At 40.3% G+C, this 18,385-nt stretch overlaps 1 protein-coding gene across 4 annotated transcripts in view; it reads left to right on the plus strand.

Annotated features, from left to right (window-relative positions):
* The window catches only part of PHKB (phosphorylase kinase regulatory subunit beta), a 66,667-nt gene extending 49,796 nt beyond the window's left edge, over window positions 1-16,871 (plus strand). For 3 of the 4 annotated variants that reach the window (XM_059481154.1, XM_059481155.1, XM_059481153.1), the window contains 9 exons: window positions 268-349; window positions 2,444-2,501; window positions 4,235-4,325; window positions 5,880-6,082; window positions 8,153-8,287; window positions 11,583-11,712; window positions 12,103-12,210; window positions 13,532-13,672; window positions 15,892-16,871. In XM_059481154.1, coding sequence (XP_059337137.1) covers window positions 268-349; window positions 2,444-2,501; window positions 4,235-4,325; window positions 5,880-6,082; window positions 8,153-8,287; window positions 11,583-11,712; window positions 12,103-12,210; window positions 13,532-13,672; window positions 15,892-16,029 — 1,086 coding nt within the window. In that variant the 3' untranslated portion in view covers window positions 16,030-16,871. Of the gene's footprint in view, window positions 1-267; window positions 350-2,443; window positions 2,502-3,278; window positions 3,370-4,234; window positions 4,326-5,879; window positions 6,083-8,152; window positions 8,288-11,582; window positions 11,713-12,102; window positions 12,211-13,531; window positions 13,673-15,891 lie in introns of all 4 variants that reach the window. The other variant, XM_059481156.1, reaches the window with a different exon arrangement.
* Window positions 16,872-18,385: the final 1,514 nt, after the last annotated feature.

Consider the following 18,385-nt stretch of genomic DNA (forward strand, 5'->3'; position numbering starts at 1 on the left):
AGGAAACTTTTCCAAGGTCAAATTATTACAGCTTAATATGATCCACAGAGAAGGCTCTTCAAGCAGCAGTGACAAGGATACAGCACACACAGGGTATGGGATAATTGTGAAATCCCCTTGAAAATAAAATAATTATACTTTTCCTTAAATTGAAAAGAAGAAAAGGCCCTTTGGTTTCACCTGAAATTTTTAATAGCTCTTCTGGCTTTGCTTCAGTGACAATCTGAAGGCAGTTTATGGTTCTGCTGTTGCTGTTTTTTATTTAAGGACTGCAGTTGCCTGGCAAGCCAAGTGTTACTCTCCAGTATATTGCTCAAAAGGGAAGGGCCGAATTTCATCACCAAGGAAGGTAAGAGCTCCTGCCATGGGACTGTCCTGAGGAAGCAGCTCTGTGCTCAGTTGCAATGAACAGGAATAATAGCTGTGCTTGCCAGCAGTTGTGGAGCTCTTTTCTCTGCCATTTAGAGCAATTTCTGCATTAAATAGGAGATGCAGATTGATGGTGTGGTGGGGAATGAGCTGCTGGATATATGAATGCTTTTAGACTGTTTGTAGGCCAGTGCTGTATCTGGTTGTAATTTTGAGTGCATAGATTAGAAAAAAAATACAGGATTTGCCTTTACAAAGAAAACAAACGAAAGACAAGTCTAAATGTCTTTAACAGTCTGTACTATATGAGGCTTTATACTGAATTTTTATTCTGCTTTGATGTAATCTCACTTCAGTTCAATGTATCTGTGAAGTTCTGGTTTTGTGTTACGGCTTTGTTTTAGAGCAGAGGGTCTAAATTTCTGTAATGTAATTCTGAGAAGGCCACTGAGGCTTTGGGGTTTTGTGCTGCAAAGTTTGCTGTTTTGTCTTTTTTCCCAAAGATTGCTTTCTAGTTGCCTTTTTATATATGATTACTGAGAAAAAGAGGGCTGTTCAAATCAAATAATATACTCTTAGTTATTCATCAAGCAGTGGGACTTCCCACCTCATGTTACAGAGTCCTGCTTCTTAATTTTGGTAGGAGATGGCTGCTTCATGTGGAGAAGAGCTGTCATATTGACATAAACATACATTATATCTGCATTGCTGTGTTAAAAAGATCATAGAATCTATAGGATATTCTGAGTTGGAAGGGACCCACAAGGATCATCATCCTTCACAGCACACCCCAGCCATCCCCCCATGTGCCTGAGAGCTTCCTGAGCTCTGCCAGACTGGTGCTGTGCCCTGGGGAGCCTGGTCAGTGCCCAGCCACCCTCTGGTGAGGAACCTTTTCCTGATCTCCAACCTAAACCTCCCCTGCCTCAACTCCAGCCATCTCCTTGAGTCCTGTTATTGGTCACAGAGTGAGGAGATCTGCTCCTGCCCCTCTGCTGCCCTGGTGAGGATCCTGCAGACCCAGTGAGGTCCCTCCTCAGTCCCCTCTGCTCTGGGCTCCACAAGCCAAGTCACCTCAGCCTCTCCTCACATGGTTCCCTGCTAAATCCTTCACCATCTTCCTGTGCCTCCTTTGGATACTTTCTAATATCTTTTTATCTTTCCTCTGCTGTGGTGCCCAAAATTGCCCACAGGACTGGAAAGCCACCTCAAGGGAATAAAGCCCCTTGGCTGGTAACCCAGTGCATTGCTGCAAGTCCTGGCTGCAATCTGCACATTAGGCCATGTGGGCTCTGCAGAGGCCTTTTCCAGCAGTCACCTGGAGTGTTGGGAGGCTTTGGGAGCTCAGGAGCTTCCTTTAGTCCTTTGCAGGTTGTGTTCTTTGCTCTAGAAACAGCTCAGGGCAGATTCCCTAACCCCTGTGAGCAAGCAGTGTTACCATTGCAACCACTGGGTCATGATGATGAACTTAAAAATGCTGTTGAAATCAATTAAATCCAAAAATGTGCAGTTGTGCCTCTGGGTGCTCAGAGCTACCTGTGCAGACCTCTCAGTGCCACCCCATGTGGAATGGTGGTGCTGATGACCTTTTTAACATGCACCTTGGATTGGATGGGCTGAGTCACTGACTGAGTTCTCTGCATGGACACTGCTGAGACTGACATTAGTAATCACCCAATCAATAAAACACAAATCTGAACACAGAGGCTGAAGAACTTTAGGTTCTGCAGTATGAGGATGTACTTTGTGATGGGGTGTACCATTATAGGCCAAATCTATATGTAGATTAATTTTCCCCAGTGTATTGCAAGAGCAGGTGATATTATAGGTGTCTCTACAGCAGGCACAGCAAATTCAGCTGAAATCTGGTTTGGCTTTTTCATAAGAACATAAACTAGGAGATGGGACTTGATTGCATCTGAATTTTAGATGTACAGCATAATAGATAAGTGCTTTATAAAGCAGCTTCAGAATTAACTGGTCTCATCATACTTGCCTTATTACTATTAAGTGAAAGCCTGTGCATCTTTTTTTGCTTGTGTTTTGTTTTCTTTTCTTTGTTCATTCCCTTTAGGTACTGTTGCTGAGCACATTGAAAGAATCTACAGACGAGCTGGCAGCAGAAAGCTCTGGTTTGTATACAAATATCACGTTCCTTCTGGCTTACACCAGTTTTGTTTTCCTAATGTTTTTATAGAAAGTAAGGCTGGATTCTCACACACTTAAAGGAGGAAAATGGCAGCTTTCCTGACAGTTGTATTGGTGCATGGCAGCCGAAGGTCTGGTTTAAAAAATGAAGAAGCAGTTTCTTACTGTTATCTTTTGAAATACAAAACCAATAGGCTGGTTTTGCACTGAGTGCTATTGCCAATACACAGGCCCCATTACATTGAAATAATGTGAGAAGAATGTTAATATTCTTATTTCTTACAGGGCATGAAAAAATATTGTCAATAGCTCCATGTAGGAAGGCTGGTGATAAGATATAAATCATTTAAGCTGATGCACTAACTCAGATTTATTGCCCTGAAGTCATTTGCTTTGAGCCTGACTTTGACACTTTAAATAACTTTAAAAGGTTTCAGCAAGTAGGTTGATATTTACATGTTGTTTATTAATTTCTTTGCCCTGAAGCTCAGTAGCAGTTTAATTTCTTTTTATCAAAGTCAAGCCTGTCCTGAACTCTGTTCTCTCAGTCTGTAACTATTCCTAACAGGTCAGTAAATATAAATTTGGTTTTTGTTTTTGTCTCTACATACAGTTAAATGGGCCTTTGCCAATAATGAGGTAGACCCAAAATACCTTGATGGTATTTTTTGTAATTAATAAAAATCAGAAGTATTTTTAGGAACAAAATATGTAAACTGTTTTCATTTCTCTTCCCTGATTGCCATGTGACACACATATAGGTTGGTGTTGCGCTACAGTGCTGCATTTGCACAGAAATTTTCTTCTTCTATAACCCCACATATTACTACTTTACTGGTACATGGGAAACAGGTAAAGTGCCCAGAAATCTGAAGTGCAGCTCTGTGAGATTTTTTTTTATTTTGCTTATTTGCATTTTGATTGTATCAGCTAATGCATTTTTGAAATGCTTTGCTCTTGATCTTAAGGAGTGTGTAGCACTTTTTACAGGAATCAACATCAACTGTTTGAGTTTTTTACTAACACCTTAGAATATTACAGCTTATTCCTCATCTCTGTGAATAAATGATTCTTAGTAACCTCAAAACCTATGCTAGAAAAGCTCAATTACAGTTCTGTTAGGTTTGTATTTTGTCAGGAAATTGCTATTAAATGTGTTCATATCTTTAACCACCTACTGCATACCTAGAAAAATGTGGTTCTTAGAAGTTACAGCTTGTTTTAACCTGGCAGGTGACACAAGCCTCTTCTTTTCATGCTGCACATGCAAAATATTACCTCAGCATGGAACACACAGCAAGGCTTTGGTATTATGTGTTATACTTTCTCTTGCAAAATCTTTGACTCTTTTAAATAGATTTTAAAATTACCAAAGTTATTTTGCAAAATGATGAAAATGTCGTAAAAGAGGAGCTGGCATTTCTTACCTGCCTTTGGTTAAGATGGTGTTGAGAAGAGAACAAGAAGCTTTTTATGGAACTGGTAGTTTAATGAGTTCTAACTAAATATATTTCTGATCCATTAACCTATATCTGAACTAAAAAATGAGAACCTACAGAAGATTGCATAAAATCCAATCCAAATTCCACTTTGTACATACTGTATGTATTCACTGAGTTAATTTTGAGATTCTGCTGTGGCAGACTGCAGCTTTCTATCTGAATTCATTAAACTAGCATGTGATATGTAGTGGGATTGCTCTGTTTTCTGCCCTCAGGTCTGTTGTGCGCTTCGCAGCAAGTCTTTTAGGTAAACTAGTGGACAGCCTTGCACCATCTATTACTAATGTTTTAGTTCAGGGCAAGCAGGTAAGTCTTTGCTCCTCAGAACTGCATTAAGGAATGATAACAGAAACTAAACAAATGGCTTGTTCATTTTCAAGGCCTCTGATGCTTCTTTTAAAAGTATGCAATGGCTTAAAAAAAACCTTACCAAAGAAGAGAAATCCAGAGAAAATAAATATGTGTTTAATAATTGTATTTGGAATTGAATAATAATTTTAATTAATGAAAGAATAAGACTGAAAAGACTGTTCAGCATTTATGGAAGACAGGAAGGGGCATGATTTCTGAAACTCCTTGGGTTTAAGGTCTCTGGGGAGACCTTGGAAACCCTTCCAGTGCCCAAAGGGGCACATAGAGCTGGAGAGGGACTTTTGACAAGGACATGTAGAGACAGGACAAGAGGGAATTGCTTTAAAATGAAATAGGGCAGGTTCAGATTAGATCTTAGGAAGAAACTCTTCCCTGTGGGAGTGAGGAGAGCCTGGCACAGGCTGCCTGGAGAAGCTGTGGCTGCCCCATCCCTGGGATGTTCAGGTTGGATGGGGTTTGGAGCAGGAATGTTGTAACATGATGATCTTTAAGGTCCCTTCCCACCCAAACCTTTGTGTGATTGCATCTATATGCCCTCTTACTTGACAAAAGTAGATGAAGTATAAAGGCATCTCTTAAAAGACTTCTTTAATGAAAATGTAATCATTTTCTGTGTGATTGAGCATAACACAACACATGGGTGGCAGCTAAGCAAAAGGTCTGTCAGGGTTTTCTGTTTCAAAGAAAGTTTGTATTTTTTCCTTTCCTAGGAGAAGATTGTTTTTCTTCCCCAGCACAGTAATTTTAATTAAATTCATGAACAGTTGCTTCTAAATAATACAAATTGAATATTTCTGTATTTTTGTGTTAAATATGTGTATGTGTATACCTGCTGACATGCAATGTTGTTGTCTTCCTCCAGACTGAGGTCTGGGTTTGTGCTTCTGGTGCTGCTCAGCTGTAGAGGAGGTCACACCTGCATGCAGCAGAATTTGAGGCTATTGGCAACTTTTTAACCTAACATCCTTTCCTTGGTCTTTATTACAGCAGAAAAACTAGTGTTGCTGTCTTAATGACAGTAGATTAAAAACAAAACAGAATTCTAATAAAATTCCTTTTTTGTGGTTAAACAATCTGGTACCAGCAATATATTTTCTTAAAATTAAGGCTGTAACTTTTAGCATGCTAGTAGAAATAAGAAAACAAAACTATAAATTTAATTCTGAATTTTAATTGAGTTCTACAGCTGAAATGTATGAAATTATATAACTGTCTAAACCTCTTGTACAGTCCTGATTATAAAGCAGTGGTCTTGTATTTTTATTTTAATTTGGAAAAATAGATTCCATATTCACTGTGGTTGTTATTGAAGTTTATTACTTCAATAGCATCTAATTAACAGTATTAACAAGCATCAGCCATTGACTTAAAATCACCCTTGTATTGTGAAACTTTTAACAAACAAAGGAAAGTTGGTGCAGTTTAGTTTCTGAATTGCTTTGCTGTTCTTGCTGCCCCAGCCTCTGAATTGTTTTCCCTGTGCCACAGGTGACGCTGGGAGCGTTTGGCCAGGAGGAAGCTGTTATCTCTAACCCCTTATCACCCGCAGTGATTAAGGACATGATCTATGATAAATGCCGGCTGCAGGATGAAAGAGAGGCTGTGCTGCAGCAGGAGCTGGTCATCCACATTGGCTGGATCATCTCCAACTCCCCAGAACTCTTCAGTGGAATGCTGAAGATACGGATTGGGTCAGTAAAGCAGGGGAATGGAGACTTCAGAGAGCCACAAACCTGAATCAAGGTTCAAACATCATCTACCTGCCACCTGTTCTCTTTGTTCTTTGACAAGGTGACCTACAAACAGGCTGTGCTGGCGTGCTGTCACATTCCATGGTATCTGCACTTACTTTGCTACCCACAGAAGTTAATTATTTTTTTCACATTTAGGAAGAGACATGCATTTGAATAAGCACTCCTTTGAAGAGGCCAGGTGCTACTGACTGAGATTTACTGAATCACTGAGCATGCTTTAGAATCAGAACTTAAGTGTTTCATTTTCCATATTTTTTTCCATAGAGAAAAATACAGCATTTCAGCACTGAAGGTAGATACCAGCAGCCTTTTTTCTAGCATACAAGATTCATATTTCTTCTTTAGCAGTACATTCCAGTCATCATAAAACAAAAAATTGCCTGTATTACATTTAACTGGAAGTATCCTTTTGCACTTAAATGCTTTTCTGTCCCCTCCACAGATCCATGTTGCTCCTCTTTCCTCCCCTTCCTTATTCTCTATAGCTAATCCTTTTTGCAATTTTTTTTTCTTTCTGCCAAGGTTAATGCTAGAGATTCAATTTCCTTTATTTCAGTGTTATCACCCACTCCAGTGAGCAAAATTAACCTTCTCACAGAAATGCCGTTCCAGTTTGATAATGATTTGATTTAGTGTCTTGTTATTGATTTGTTTTCAGGGTTTCATGTTGAAATAGATCAAGTTTCTGACAGCCCTATTACTGTAAAAACTCCCAACCAAGTGACTTGAATTCACCTCTTATCAGTGAAGAGCTCAGCAGAAGGTCCACCCTTGACTTTGGTGTGGCTTGCAGGCCACTGCAAAGGAAAATACCAGTGAGGGACTCACACACAGACACAGCTGAGGCATGAGGGGGGAAAGAACTCCTGAGCCAGCTGTGTTGTTCATCAGTAATAAGAGAAGGGCTCATCACCTGCTAAATTAAATGAAAGTAGCATGTTCTGCTAATGTAATGGACCTCAATACTCCCTGGTATCTTGCACCTCCCAATGCACAGTCCTGGAAACCTCAGATGTAATCAACACTGCATCAGCTGGCCAGGCATCTCCAAATTGTGTGTAGTTCCTAAGAACTCCCTGGGAAGGAGTGTGACTTGACTTATGTAAGCAGAAACATTCTGCACCTGGGTAGCTAAACAGGTAAATGACCATGGAATGTGGCTGTGGAGATGACAGCCTGAATCTCTCACTGCATTTTCAGATAAACACAGAAAGGCTCTGATGTACCCAAGCCTTGATCAGCTGTTATGGACTGTTTGAAGAAAAGCTAGTTCAGTTTCCTTTTGTTAGGAATGCCTACTGGAACTGAACCAGTGGAGAGGGTAAGAGGCTGAGCTCTGTGCTTACCTGGCTTCTGATGTACCTTGTTTCATCTTTGATATTGCATCAGAGGCTGGAGCACTGCTTTTACATAATGTGCACAATAAAACTCAGCATTTTCCTTCAACACTTTGCCAAGTTCTGCCCCTCTGATACCTCAGGCTAAAAATCTTCACTGTTGCTATATTTTTATTGAATCAAATTTTTTTCAAAAAGGAGCAGAAAAAGAAAGTGTGATAGATTACAAAATTGAATTTCAAAGGCTAAAACTAGAAATAAGCCCTGAAGTCTTGGTAAATGTAAAATATTGTAAATTTTATGGCTTTTTAAAACTCATCAGCAAAATGCATATATAGGCAGAGCATAATTCTGAATAGGAATTTGAACATCAAAAGGCAGGTAAATGTTGGTTTTAATGAACATGGAATACAGGGAATGTAGTCCAATCAATCTTCTCTATGGAAAACATGGTCCACAACACATTTCTTAATTGCATTATCCCTTTCAGTTTGTATCATGTTCCAATCAAACAGGAAGAGTAGGAGAATATTTGTCTGATATTTTATGCAAGTCCTGACAGCCAAATAGCAGGATTGTGTGGAATTCTTAGGAGCTGTTTTATTAGACTAATTTTTCCTATTTGGAAACTTTGTATTTAATGACTAACTCTATTCCTCTCCTTGTGTAGATGGATTATCCATGCTATGAAGTATGAACTGCAGATCAGAGCTGGGGAGATGCCAGCCAAGGACTTGTACCAGATGTCCCCCAGCGAGGTGAAGCAGCTCCTGCTGGACATTCTGCAGCCTCAGCAGCCGGGCAGGTAACGGGGGCTGAGCTGGGGCTCCTGATTTCATTCAGAACAGTTCAAGTACATTTCATTCCTGAGCTGCTTTGTGTGCACCTGAAATCACCAGGCATCTGTAATCATCTGTAATTTTTAAAGGGAAGATAACAAAAAAACACTTTTTCATTCTTTCACATGGGCCCAGGTTATAGAATTGTTTCTTTTCTATTGCATATTCCCTTTTCAGCTTTATCTTTGTGGAAATCTCTTTACTGCCAGAGAATAGAGATCTGTGTGCTATAATGTGAACTGTTACACTCTTTGATGTGGGGAAAGAAGCCAAAAATTACTCAGTACCTCCACTTAAGTGACTTGTAGGAACAGTTTATCTGTTCAGTGCCTGCTTTCTTCTAGGTTATTATATGAGTAAGAGCAGATGTTCTCTAGAATTCTTAAAAGATAGTGGTACTGCCTGAAAGTTGCAATCTTTTCTCCAAGCTGTAACCAGCTGCAAAAAAGAACATTCATTGTGATACCAGGTATGCAAGACAAAAGTTAAAATTGCAATATTTCCACTTAACTTTATTGATAAGAGTGAAGTCAAAGCTCTTCCTCTTGGTTTTACTTCTGGTTAAGTTAAACTTTGGCACATAATATTGCTGATAATTTCCACAGTCCTTGACTGAATGGGTGATGGGCTTTTCCTCTCAACAAAGAGGAGTTACAGCACACATCCTGCTGTTTATGTTCCTGCTTCATTCAAAACACACCTGTGTCTTTTCCCAGTCTATAATCCCTGAGAAAAGAGCTGCTTCAGTCACTGCCTCATCTCTCAGTCCCACGGGCTCTGTTCTGCATCTCCCAGATGCTTTGCAGAGCCTTGGCTGTGCTGAGCAGTCCTTGCTGCTGCCTCTGCTCATGTTGGTGCTGCCACTGTCCTGTGAAGCCACAGCAGAACCTTTTGCAGCATTCTCCACTCAGTATTAATGCTCTTTAGGAAGCACTTGCTCAGTCTCAGTAAGGAATTCAAGCACCACCTTTTGTCAGAGATTTTACCTGCACTGCCACAGCTGCTGCTGCTTTTGATGCCTGTAACACACAGGGTAGGTCACTGAAGGGCACTGGCTTGAGTTTCTGAGGATGAGGATTCTTTGTGTGGTTATCTGAGTACAAAAACTCAGCAGCATATCCTTCAAATCTTTCAGTCTTCTAACTTCTTTTCTAACTTCTTCCTGTACAGTATTGCTAACTCATTTTTCCTTGCCCATTAGTGACTTGTTTTTACAAGTTTTCTTCCTGACAGGAAATACAGAATACTCCTTATCTTTTTCCTCCTCCTTTTCTTTTTTTCTTTTTGAGGACAGTTTTTCCTACTCTTAGGATATTTTTAGAAAAAAAAATCTTTGGTAAAGTGATACCATAGCTCACTGCCAATTAATTTGTCATACAGAAAGGGCTAATGGTCTATTTACCTCCCTAACAGTCTCTCCACAACTCACCTCTCTCCAGGTTTTCACAGAAGACATTTTTGCAAGCACAGACTCCACATATTACACTTTTTAATCTATTTATGTGGGTCACAAGAGTGCAAGAAACTCTTTTTTAAACAGAGCATTGTTATTTTAATGGTCCAAACAGTTCTGAAACTCACTTTGCTTATTCAGTTTGCAAGACTCTCTTCCTGACCCTATTAATGTAGGTGGGTCAGAGCATTTCTGACATCTTCAAATTCTTCTTTTTTTGTCTTAAGAAAACAACTTGTTATTTTTAATACACCAGTGATCTTTTTGCTTTTATGGAAGTTTTCTTATCCTAATCCAAGGACAGAGCTGTACAGAGAATAAGATGAAACTGCCATAGTAGACATGACTTTTTGGTAGTTTAGTGTTTAATTGAGAGGTGATTTATGAGAAACTTTTTCTTACCTTGCCATGTTTATCCAATACAGTTATACAGGGAAAGAGCCCACATTGCATGTTGGCTTAGCCCTGGCTTTATAGGGTTAACTTTAAACATCTCCTTTGTTCTCAGAATGTGTATCCCAATTACACAGAGCTCAAACCTGCTCAGAAAATGCACCACCTAGTGATAATTTTTCCCTTTTATTCTTAAAAACAAAACAAAACAAAAACAAAACACAGAAAAAACCTAAACCAACACACTGTCTGCTTTGTCTTGTGGTGTAGCTGGGACTGAGCTACACTAAGAAACTTAACTGTAAAACCATGCATGCAGTTGTCAGAATTATTCTTTTCTTTACTGGTTGTATCTCAGAAGGAATTCTCACAATTTCTCCAGTATTTCATAAGAGTTTTTAATGCAAGATATTTTAGCAATTTCATCCAGCACACTGGTGTCTGCAGGAACAGATAATTTTATAGACAAGTGTTTTTATTCTAAGCATGTCATGTTAATCTCCCAATACATATGGAGCAAAACCTAAACCCCCAAGGTTATTAATGCTGAATTCATTTGAGCCAGGCTGAGAAAGGGCTGCAAAACAACATTGTTCAAGTTGACCAGGGAATTTCCCTTTTTTTTTTTTCTTTTCAAGCAGCCTACCAGAACCAGGTCTCAGAAATACAGAAAGGCAGGAGGCATGTTGCAAAGCAGGAATTTAATTGTAGTTTTTCTAAAAAACAATGTGTACTGATTTTTCTACTTAAAATTCAAAAAGCCTCTAAGGACTAAGTAATTTGAGGAACTCCTCTCTGTCAAATACATTCAGGACAGCCACACAAGACTTAAATTTACCTGGTGAATCCAGTAATTAATTCATACCCATGGATGCTAGTTCTTCAAGTTCCATTGCTGGTGTTTTAAACATTTTGGCTAAAGCCCCATTTCTGTAGTAACACTGAGAAGAAAAAACAGGAAAATTAAATTCCATACTTGATAGCATAAGTAAAAAAGAAAAAAGCTGGTATACTTCTGAAGGCAAAAAGGATTTGTGATTCATGAAGAATGTGACTCAGTTTGCTCAAAGCCTTAGTTTTACAAAACCATTCTGTTGAATTTTCTAAATTTGCAGGCCACTTGTTTTCTACAGACCATCAGGAAAAACCCCTGCCCTCAACAATTCTGCTGCAATGCATTTTTCTTATATGATTAGACCTGATGAATTTGATCTGCTACTGTTACTGGCCTGCACTGGGTGGATTTCAGAGCTGCTGCTTCTTCTGCAGCTCCATGAAGCACAGCCAGCCCCAGGGGTGCCCCTGTGCTCTCTGCATGTGAGCCCTGTGCTGTGTGTGCAGCAGAGGGGTCTGTCCTGCTCAGCTGCCAGGCTGTGAGTGCAGGTGTGCTGAGCTGTCCCCTCCTGTGTCCCCAGGAGCTGGCTGAACAGGAGGCAGCTGGATGGCTCCCTGAACAGAACTCCTGCAGGCTTCTACGACCGCGTGTGGCAGATCCTGGAGAGAACCCCCAACGGCCTCATCGTGGCAGGGAGGTTCCTGCCCCAGGTAATCCCACACACGGGCTCAGCCCCTGCTGTTCCACCTGCCCAGCTATGGTGAAATTATCATTAATGGCTATTTGTGCCATCATGTTTTACTTAGAGTAACTTGGTAATTGGGAAAAAAAAATTCAAGTTTTCTATTTCATTAGGAGTAAAATACAATTGGGATAGAATGAAAGCAAATAATTTCTATTAAAGCACATTTATAAAACTGTAAGTGTAGAAGATTCTTTCCAAGTCATGAACTCTGAAATCTGCAGCCTTTTTGATCCTACAAAAAGGTTATTATTTCTTAGTTGAATATTATTTGTTCAGCAAGCCAGTAGGCTCTGCCTGGGGGTGGCTTTGATTTAATACATGTGGTCTTTTAATAAAAGTATGGTTTGTTTTCCAGCAACCAACCTTATCGGATATGACGATGTATGAAATGAACTTTTCCCTCCTAGTTGAAGATATGCTGCAGAACATTGACCAGCCTCAATACAGGCAGATCATCGTGGAGGTCTGTGGCCAATAATCAATGACATTTTATACTGTGCACTAGTATGTTACAGCCTAAAACAAAAAAATAACCTAGACTCAAATATCTGAAGAAACAGGATTTTCCATAGAAACACTTGCTTCAGAGGTTTTGATGATTAAACAGGTTCCTGTTACATGTTCAGAACAGAGTGAGTTCATGGTGTTCTTCCCCTTCAGCAAATATTAATGACACTAGCAATACAGTTAGGTCAGAGGAGGTAAAAATCTAATAATTCCAGAGTAGCTTTCCTTCAAGTCCTTAGCCTGTGCCTTTTCCTAACAATTTCCCAGATCTAAGGAAAACTGAAATAAAATAACCAGCTTGCCCCCTGAACGATTCTTCTTTCCCTTTGTGCTCAGGGTGCCTCGTGAGTAGCTTTGCACTACTGAGTCAGCCACCTTCCCATTGCCTTGTGTTCCCCATCCTCACAGGAGGGCAAGAGGCTGTTTAAATCCTTCCCCCAGTGCTGTTTAAATCCTTCCCCCAGTGTTGTTTAAATCCTTCCCCCACTGCACACAAGGTTTGCTTTTAGAACAGAGCAGGAGCACTGCACTGTTGGTACCTGGTACCTTCAGCAGCATTCACTGTTAGTGCCCAGGTCTGTGCCCCTGTGCCTGTGAGTGCCCCTCCCCAGAACATCCCACCCCAAACTCTGCCTCACAGCTCATGCTCAGCCTGCTTGCTGGAGCACCCCCAGTTTTTGCTAAGAGATAAGAAAATTCCCAAACCCAAGGTGGCCAGTGCAGACTCCACTGCTTGCCTGCAGGTGTTAGAACAGAACACTCTTCATGTTCACCTTCCTATTTTAAACCCTTTTCAGATGTAAGTAACATCAATTCTGATGAGCTGAGGCTTTACTGCTGGCTGTTCTCTTTGGTTTTGATAAACTTTGTCATAACAGAATTTTAGCATCTGTGATTGTGCCTCAGAACACCAAATGCTGAGGTTCAGTGTTTGCTGCCTTTCACTCTCTCCACAGGATTTGTGCAGCCACAGAATGAACTGAATAAAATAGAAAATAACTTCCCTGGCTCCCAGCCAAGCTGGATGTTAATGTCAATCATTTGCACCATGCCCTTACCCAGGCAGTCCCCAGCAATTGTAACCTTTGATAAAAGCCTGCTTTTCCAGTGATTCTTTTATCCAAGTCAGGATTCTATTATCTGTGCATTATTACCTGTGCCATTATTAAATGGCTTCCTGCTTGAGAGAGGCATATGCAGTTACTAACAGTGCTATTATGTAACCTGAATTTTAAAAAATGAAATTTCAAGCCTTACAATCTTTTTCTGCCTTCTAGTTGCTGATGGTTATATCTGTTATTCTGGAGAGAAATCCTGAGCTAGAGTTCCAGGACAAAGTGGACTTGGACAAGGTGGTGCAAGAAGCATTTCATGACTTTCAGAAAGATCACAGCAGTCCAAAGGGAGCTGAAAATCAAGTGAGTAAAATATTGCTGTCTTACCAAATTTACCATTCTTATTGAAGTTACTTCTAAATGTTAATTCTGTGCAGTTCAGAGTAAAAAGCAATTGACAGAAGTTCAGAATGGAAAACAAATAAGAAATTAATATACCCAAATGCTGCCTAGGTCTGCAAAGAGCCTCTAAGCAGAGATGAAAGAGGTGCACTTTATTGCTGAGTTGTAAATTCAAAATGCTACAGTAAGGAAAATACTTTGTGTTCCATGGCTCTGAAATGGGGCTAGCAGTGAGCTGGGAGAGTTCTCCTCAAAGGGGAAAGGATTCATTAAGGAGGGGCACTAGAACTGAGAAGAGTTAAAAATAAAAGAAACTAAAGTTCAGCAAGGAAGTGTGAACTTAGGATCTTATGAACACAGAGACTAAGAAAACTTTAATAACCAAAGAATTCATATTGACAGTATTAAAGTAAGAACTTGAGATACAGAACTGTTCTTAGTTACTGATTTTTCTGTTAGATTTGCATTCATGAACTGGCAAAAGTTTGACTAAAATTCAAATAAAGGAATAAATGCTTTTAGTATTTTCTTCACTAGAATTACAGGTTTTATGCTTTAAAGATCTCTGGATAGTCTCAGTACAAGTTTTGGTGCCTCAAAGCTCTGAAATTCTGTAATAAAGCCAGGTTTATTGGCCTGGTAGAAGGAGGAGATGAGAGTAGAACAGTGGGACAAGTCCCAGAGCTACTGAGGATCATCCTCCTCACTGCAGCTGGCATTTTATTGTGGACCATATATTTGAAGTTATCTGTGCTGCTCTGAAGGATGTGTTGATTCATAACATTGACAGGCAGCAGCCCTTCCTCTTGCTGAATTTTTAGTTCCTTTAAAAGATGAGGAAGGATGTGCTGCTTAAGAGCTCTTTCAAATGTTTCAGTGTTCACTCTTGTGCCACTGATTTTTTGTACTAAGATTTGAAAGCAAGGCAGATAGGCAGCCCCAGCAGTGTGTCAGTTTGCACAATGCCTTTGTTTAGAAGTAACACAATTTCCTGGAAGTGAATGATCCTTTTGGTCCATGTTGGAGGGCAGTGACTCTGTGGCCATCATACACACAAATGGCTCTCAAGTGCTAGCTCCACACAGCACCTGGAATATGGAATTTGTTGCTGACTTTTGTCACAAGCTGCAAAATCCCCAATGGCTACAAACAGAAAGGGAAATTCCATGCAAACCCCAGTTTTTATTTGTGCTGCTCTGGCCTCTGTTGAAGTGATAGATTTTTTTTTTTCTCCAAGCCCAGACCTACTTAGAATAATGCCTTTTTGTCTCTCAGAAAGAGCCTCCAATTTAGAGTTCTGAGTAATATTTAAGATTGTTGTTGGAAATTCAGCTCCTTGCATGGAAATTTTCTGGAACCTGGCTCTCCCATATTCCCAGGTGGATCCCTGCTGGCAGTGGCTGTAACCCTGGCTGGGATTGTTCTTAGGGTGCTGCCTCAACGTTTCCTAACACTGCTAAAATCTCCTGATCTGTCTGAAATATGGTCTTCCCTTAAATGGATTTGCAAATACTTTGAACTTTGTTGATTCCCTGTTAACATGTAATAAATATCCAAAGTATTTATTCTAGTATGTTCAGACACACCCTAAAACTACAAAAGTCTTATTACTTTCTCCACACAATCTCTGCCCTTGATTAATAAAAGTAACCAATTTCCTCAATTAAGGCATTAAACCTTTTTTAGAGCAGCTAATACATAATTTGAGAGTAAGCAGGTGTTTTAATGTCACTAACTGAGAAAAACAGGTGTTCAGTGAAGGACACCTATTTTGGTGATCTGATTAATGAATGAGTTCATGTGCTACCTGTGGTTTGGATCTTGGATTCTTTCCTTCTGAATAAATCTTCAGTCAGTTTACACCTCATGTACACCCAAGGCCCTGGCTCACCATTCCCCCACACAGCTGCATGTTTCAGCAGAGCAGTTGTTCTCTGACAGCTCTGACATTTTCAGAAATGCTAAGAAGGTGGAATCTGTGCAGTCCTGGAAAACTCAGTGAGGAAAGAGAAGCAGGTAAGTACATATGGGAGATTTCTGAAAATTGAGCAGAGTTATTCTCTAGTTTTAGAGTCCAAAAAGCACATTTGCATTTTGAACATATCTGATGTTGCTCTTGTTTGCCTGTGTGTGGCTGCTTTGCACATTCACACTAATGGCAGCCTCTGTTCCCTCTGCAGAGTGACATGACTGCATTCTACAACACCCACCCACTTGGAAAGAAGGGAACTTGCAGCTACCTGAGCAAGGCTGTGATCACTTTGCTGCTGGAAGGGGAAATGAAATCAAGCCACGATGATCCTTGCACCATTAGCTAAGGCTGGCACACAGCACAGCAATTGTTGCTTTACTTAGTGCTCCGTTTTTCAGGCCAATTCTAAGGGACTGGTTTGAAGGGTGACCCTGGCTAGTGACACAAATGCATCCTCTCCTTTGCTGAAAGAAGTGCCATTAAAGATACCAAGTGCCACCAGATTATCTCCTTTCTCAGCTATGCAGCATGAAACTGAGCACATGAAGTTAGTCCTGTGGTATTTGATTAAGTTGAATGGAAATGTATTTATGATTTTAAAAATGCATCTACTGTAGCAGGTAAATTCAAGGGAAGGCAGTATGAGATTTTGTCTTTATACCTCTATTTATTTATAATTGCAAACAAGTAGAAGATAAATTAATATGCATACCAATCAGTGTGGAAATACAAAAACTGGATTATTTTCTTATTATTCTACAAACAAATTGGAGGTGAAGTATTTGTTATTCTCTTAAGGTTTTCTTTATCAGTTCAAGTGAGAGCATTCATTTAATGTGTTGGGGTTTTTAATTTACAGGCTGGTAACTTGATATACAGGTTTCATCCTAACAGAGCAACTTTTTATCTCTAGCAATACACATCACTCTATTTTCCCAGTTGTTATTTAAACATCTGTAAGTTAACAAGGGAAATGTAACACAATAAAAGTTTGTTTTTAAAAAAAAAGGCAAACAAGCTGTATTTAAATTAAAATCAATGAAGAAATAACTTTGTATTACATATGTTATCATGGTGTTAAAGAATCCAAGATACACTTATTTATCTCCTAAATGTGTGAAAACACTGTATGCTATATGCTTTATTTTGGTGAAATAATAAAAAGCAAATGCTTGTAAAAAAGAAAAAGCTGTCAGAAATACTCTAAGTGCCATGCAAAGAGCCTCCTGCTGACTGCAGTGGCCACCTTTGACCTGCTACTGGAACCACCTGGCAGCACTGAAGTGCCACTTTCAGCAGCACACAACACAATTAAGCTCTAGATCAGATCCTTAAACATTTTGCTAATTAACCTGCTGCTGAGGAGCTGCAGCTCCTTGTGAAGGAGCTGCTGGCACACTGCTGTCACAGGCAGCTGCTTGCAGAGGGCAAAGCCCCTGGTCCCTTGCTGTCCCCTTGCTGTGACACACTTCCCTGGGCAAGCAGGGGGGTGCCAGGGCCCGGGGAAGCAGAGCCAGAGGACACCCCGTGGCTCAGGGGGGGCTGGGGAGTGCCTGTCCCTGGAGCAGCAAGGAGGGGACAGCTCAGCAGCAGCCCCAGCTGGCAGCAGTGCTGAGCACTGCCTCACCACGGCTTCCAGCAGTGCAACAGGACCTGGCACTTTACTGCATTACTGCCCTGGGGGTGAGCTACCAACAGCATTACTGCCCTGGGAGTGAGGTACCAACTGCATTACTGCCCTGGGGGTGAGCTACCAACAGCATTACTGCCCTGGGAGTGAGGTACCAACTGCATTACTGCCCTGGGGGTGAGGTACCAACTGCATTACTGCCCTGGGGGTGAGGTACCAACTGCACTGGACTCCCCTTGTCCTTTCTGTTCCATGGTGCCTGCAGCTGGCCCTGGCTCAGTGATCACATGAGCACCAAGATCTCTGCTTCCAGCAGATTTTACCAATAATATTTGAAATGAACATGTCTCTGGCCATATAATACAGAACATAACTCTTGTCTGCAAACTGTAAATCCTATTGAAAGGAAACAATCCTTTACATGCAGACCCTCCCCATGACTCCAGGAGCACTGGAGTTTCTTAGACAGCAGCTCAGGTTCTGGTTTTCCAATTGCACATGATTTAAAGTGTAACTCAGTTTAATTCTTACCCCTGGCTTTCTCCTTCTCTCTTCTTCCATTTGCACCTCAGTTATTGGTAAGTCTCAGGTTTGCTGATCTTGGTCTGAACTTTGGAACTGCAAATGAATGAAAATGCCAGTGACCATTTACCCTTATACAAACCTGGAATGAAAATGCATGCAAACTGTTCCTGTTTTCCTTTATCACCTTGAACACATGGTTTATGAAATTATGATTGGGACAGTTTTTCAGCTGCTACAAAATAAGGATAAATGAGAAGATGAAGATACCAAAATCCAGCAGAGTCCATATTCTCTGAAAAAGGTTCTTGAATCTGAAGGGACAACACCATTAATTTTTCTCTTGGTGAAGCAGGAGCAAGACACAGGAGCTTGCCACAAATGGTTCTTGTAGAACCTTTTAAATTATAGTTTTATAAGATAACACAAGACAATTGGAATAGAAATTAAATATATTAAATATTTTTCTGGGTAAACCAGATATTTTTTAAACAGTCACATCCCAAGTGATGTGTGATTAATATTTAACAAACTTGGTCCTAATTTCTTT

This window comes from Ammospiza nelsoni, chromosome 13 (genome assembly GCF_027579445.1).
Source record: "Ammospiza nelsoni isolate bAmmNel1 chromosome 13, bAmmNel1.pri, whole genome shotgun sequence".
NCBI classification, from domain to species: Eukaryota; Metazoa; Chordata; class Aves; order Passeriformes; family Passerellidae; genus Ammospiza; species Ammospiza nelsoni.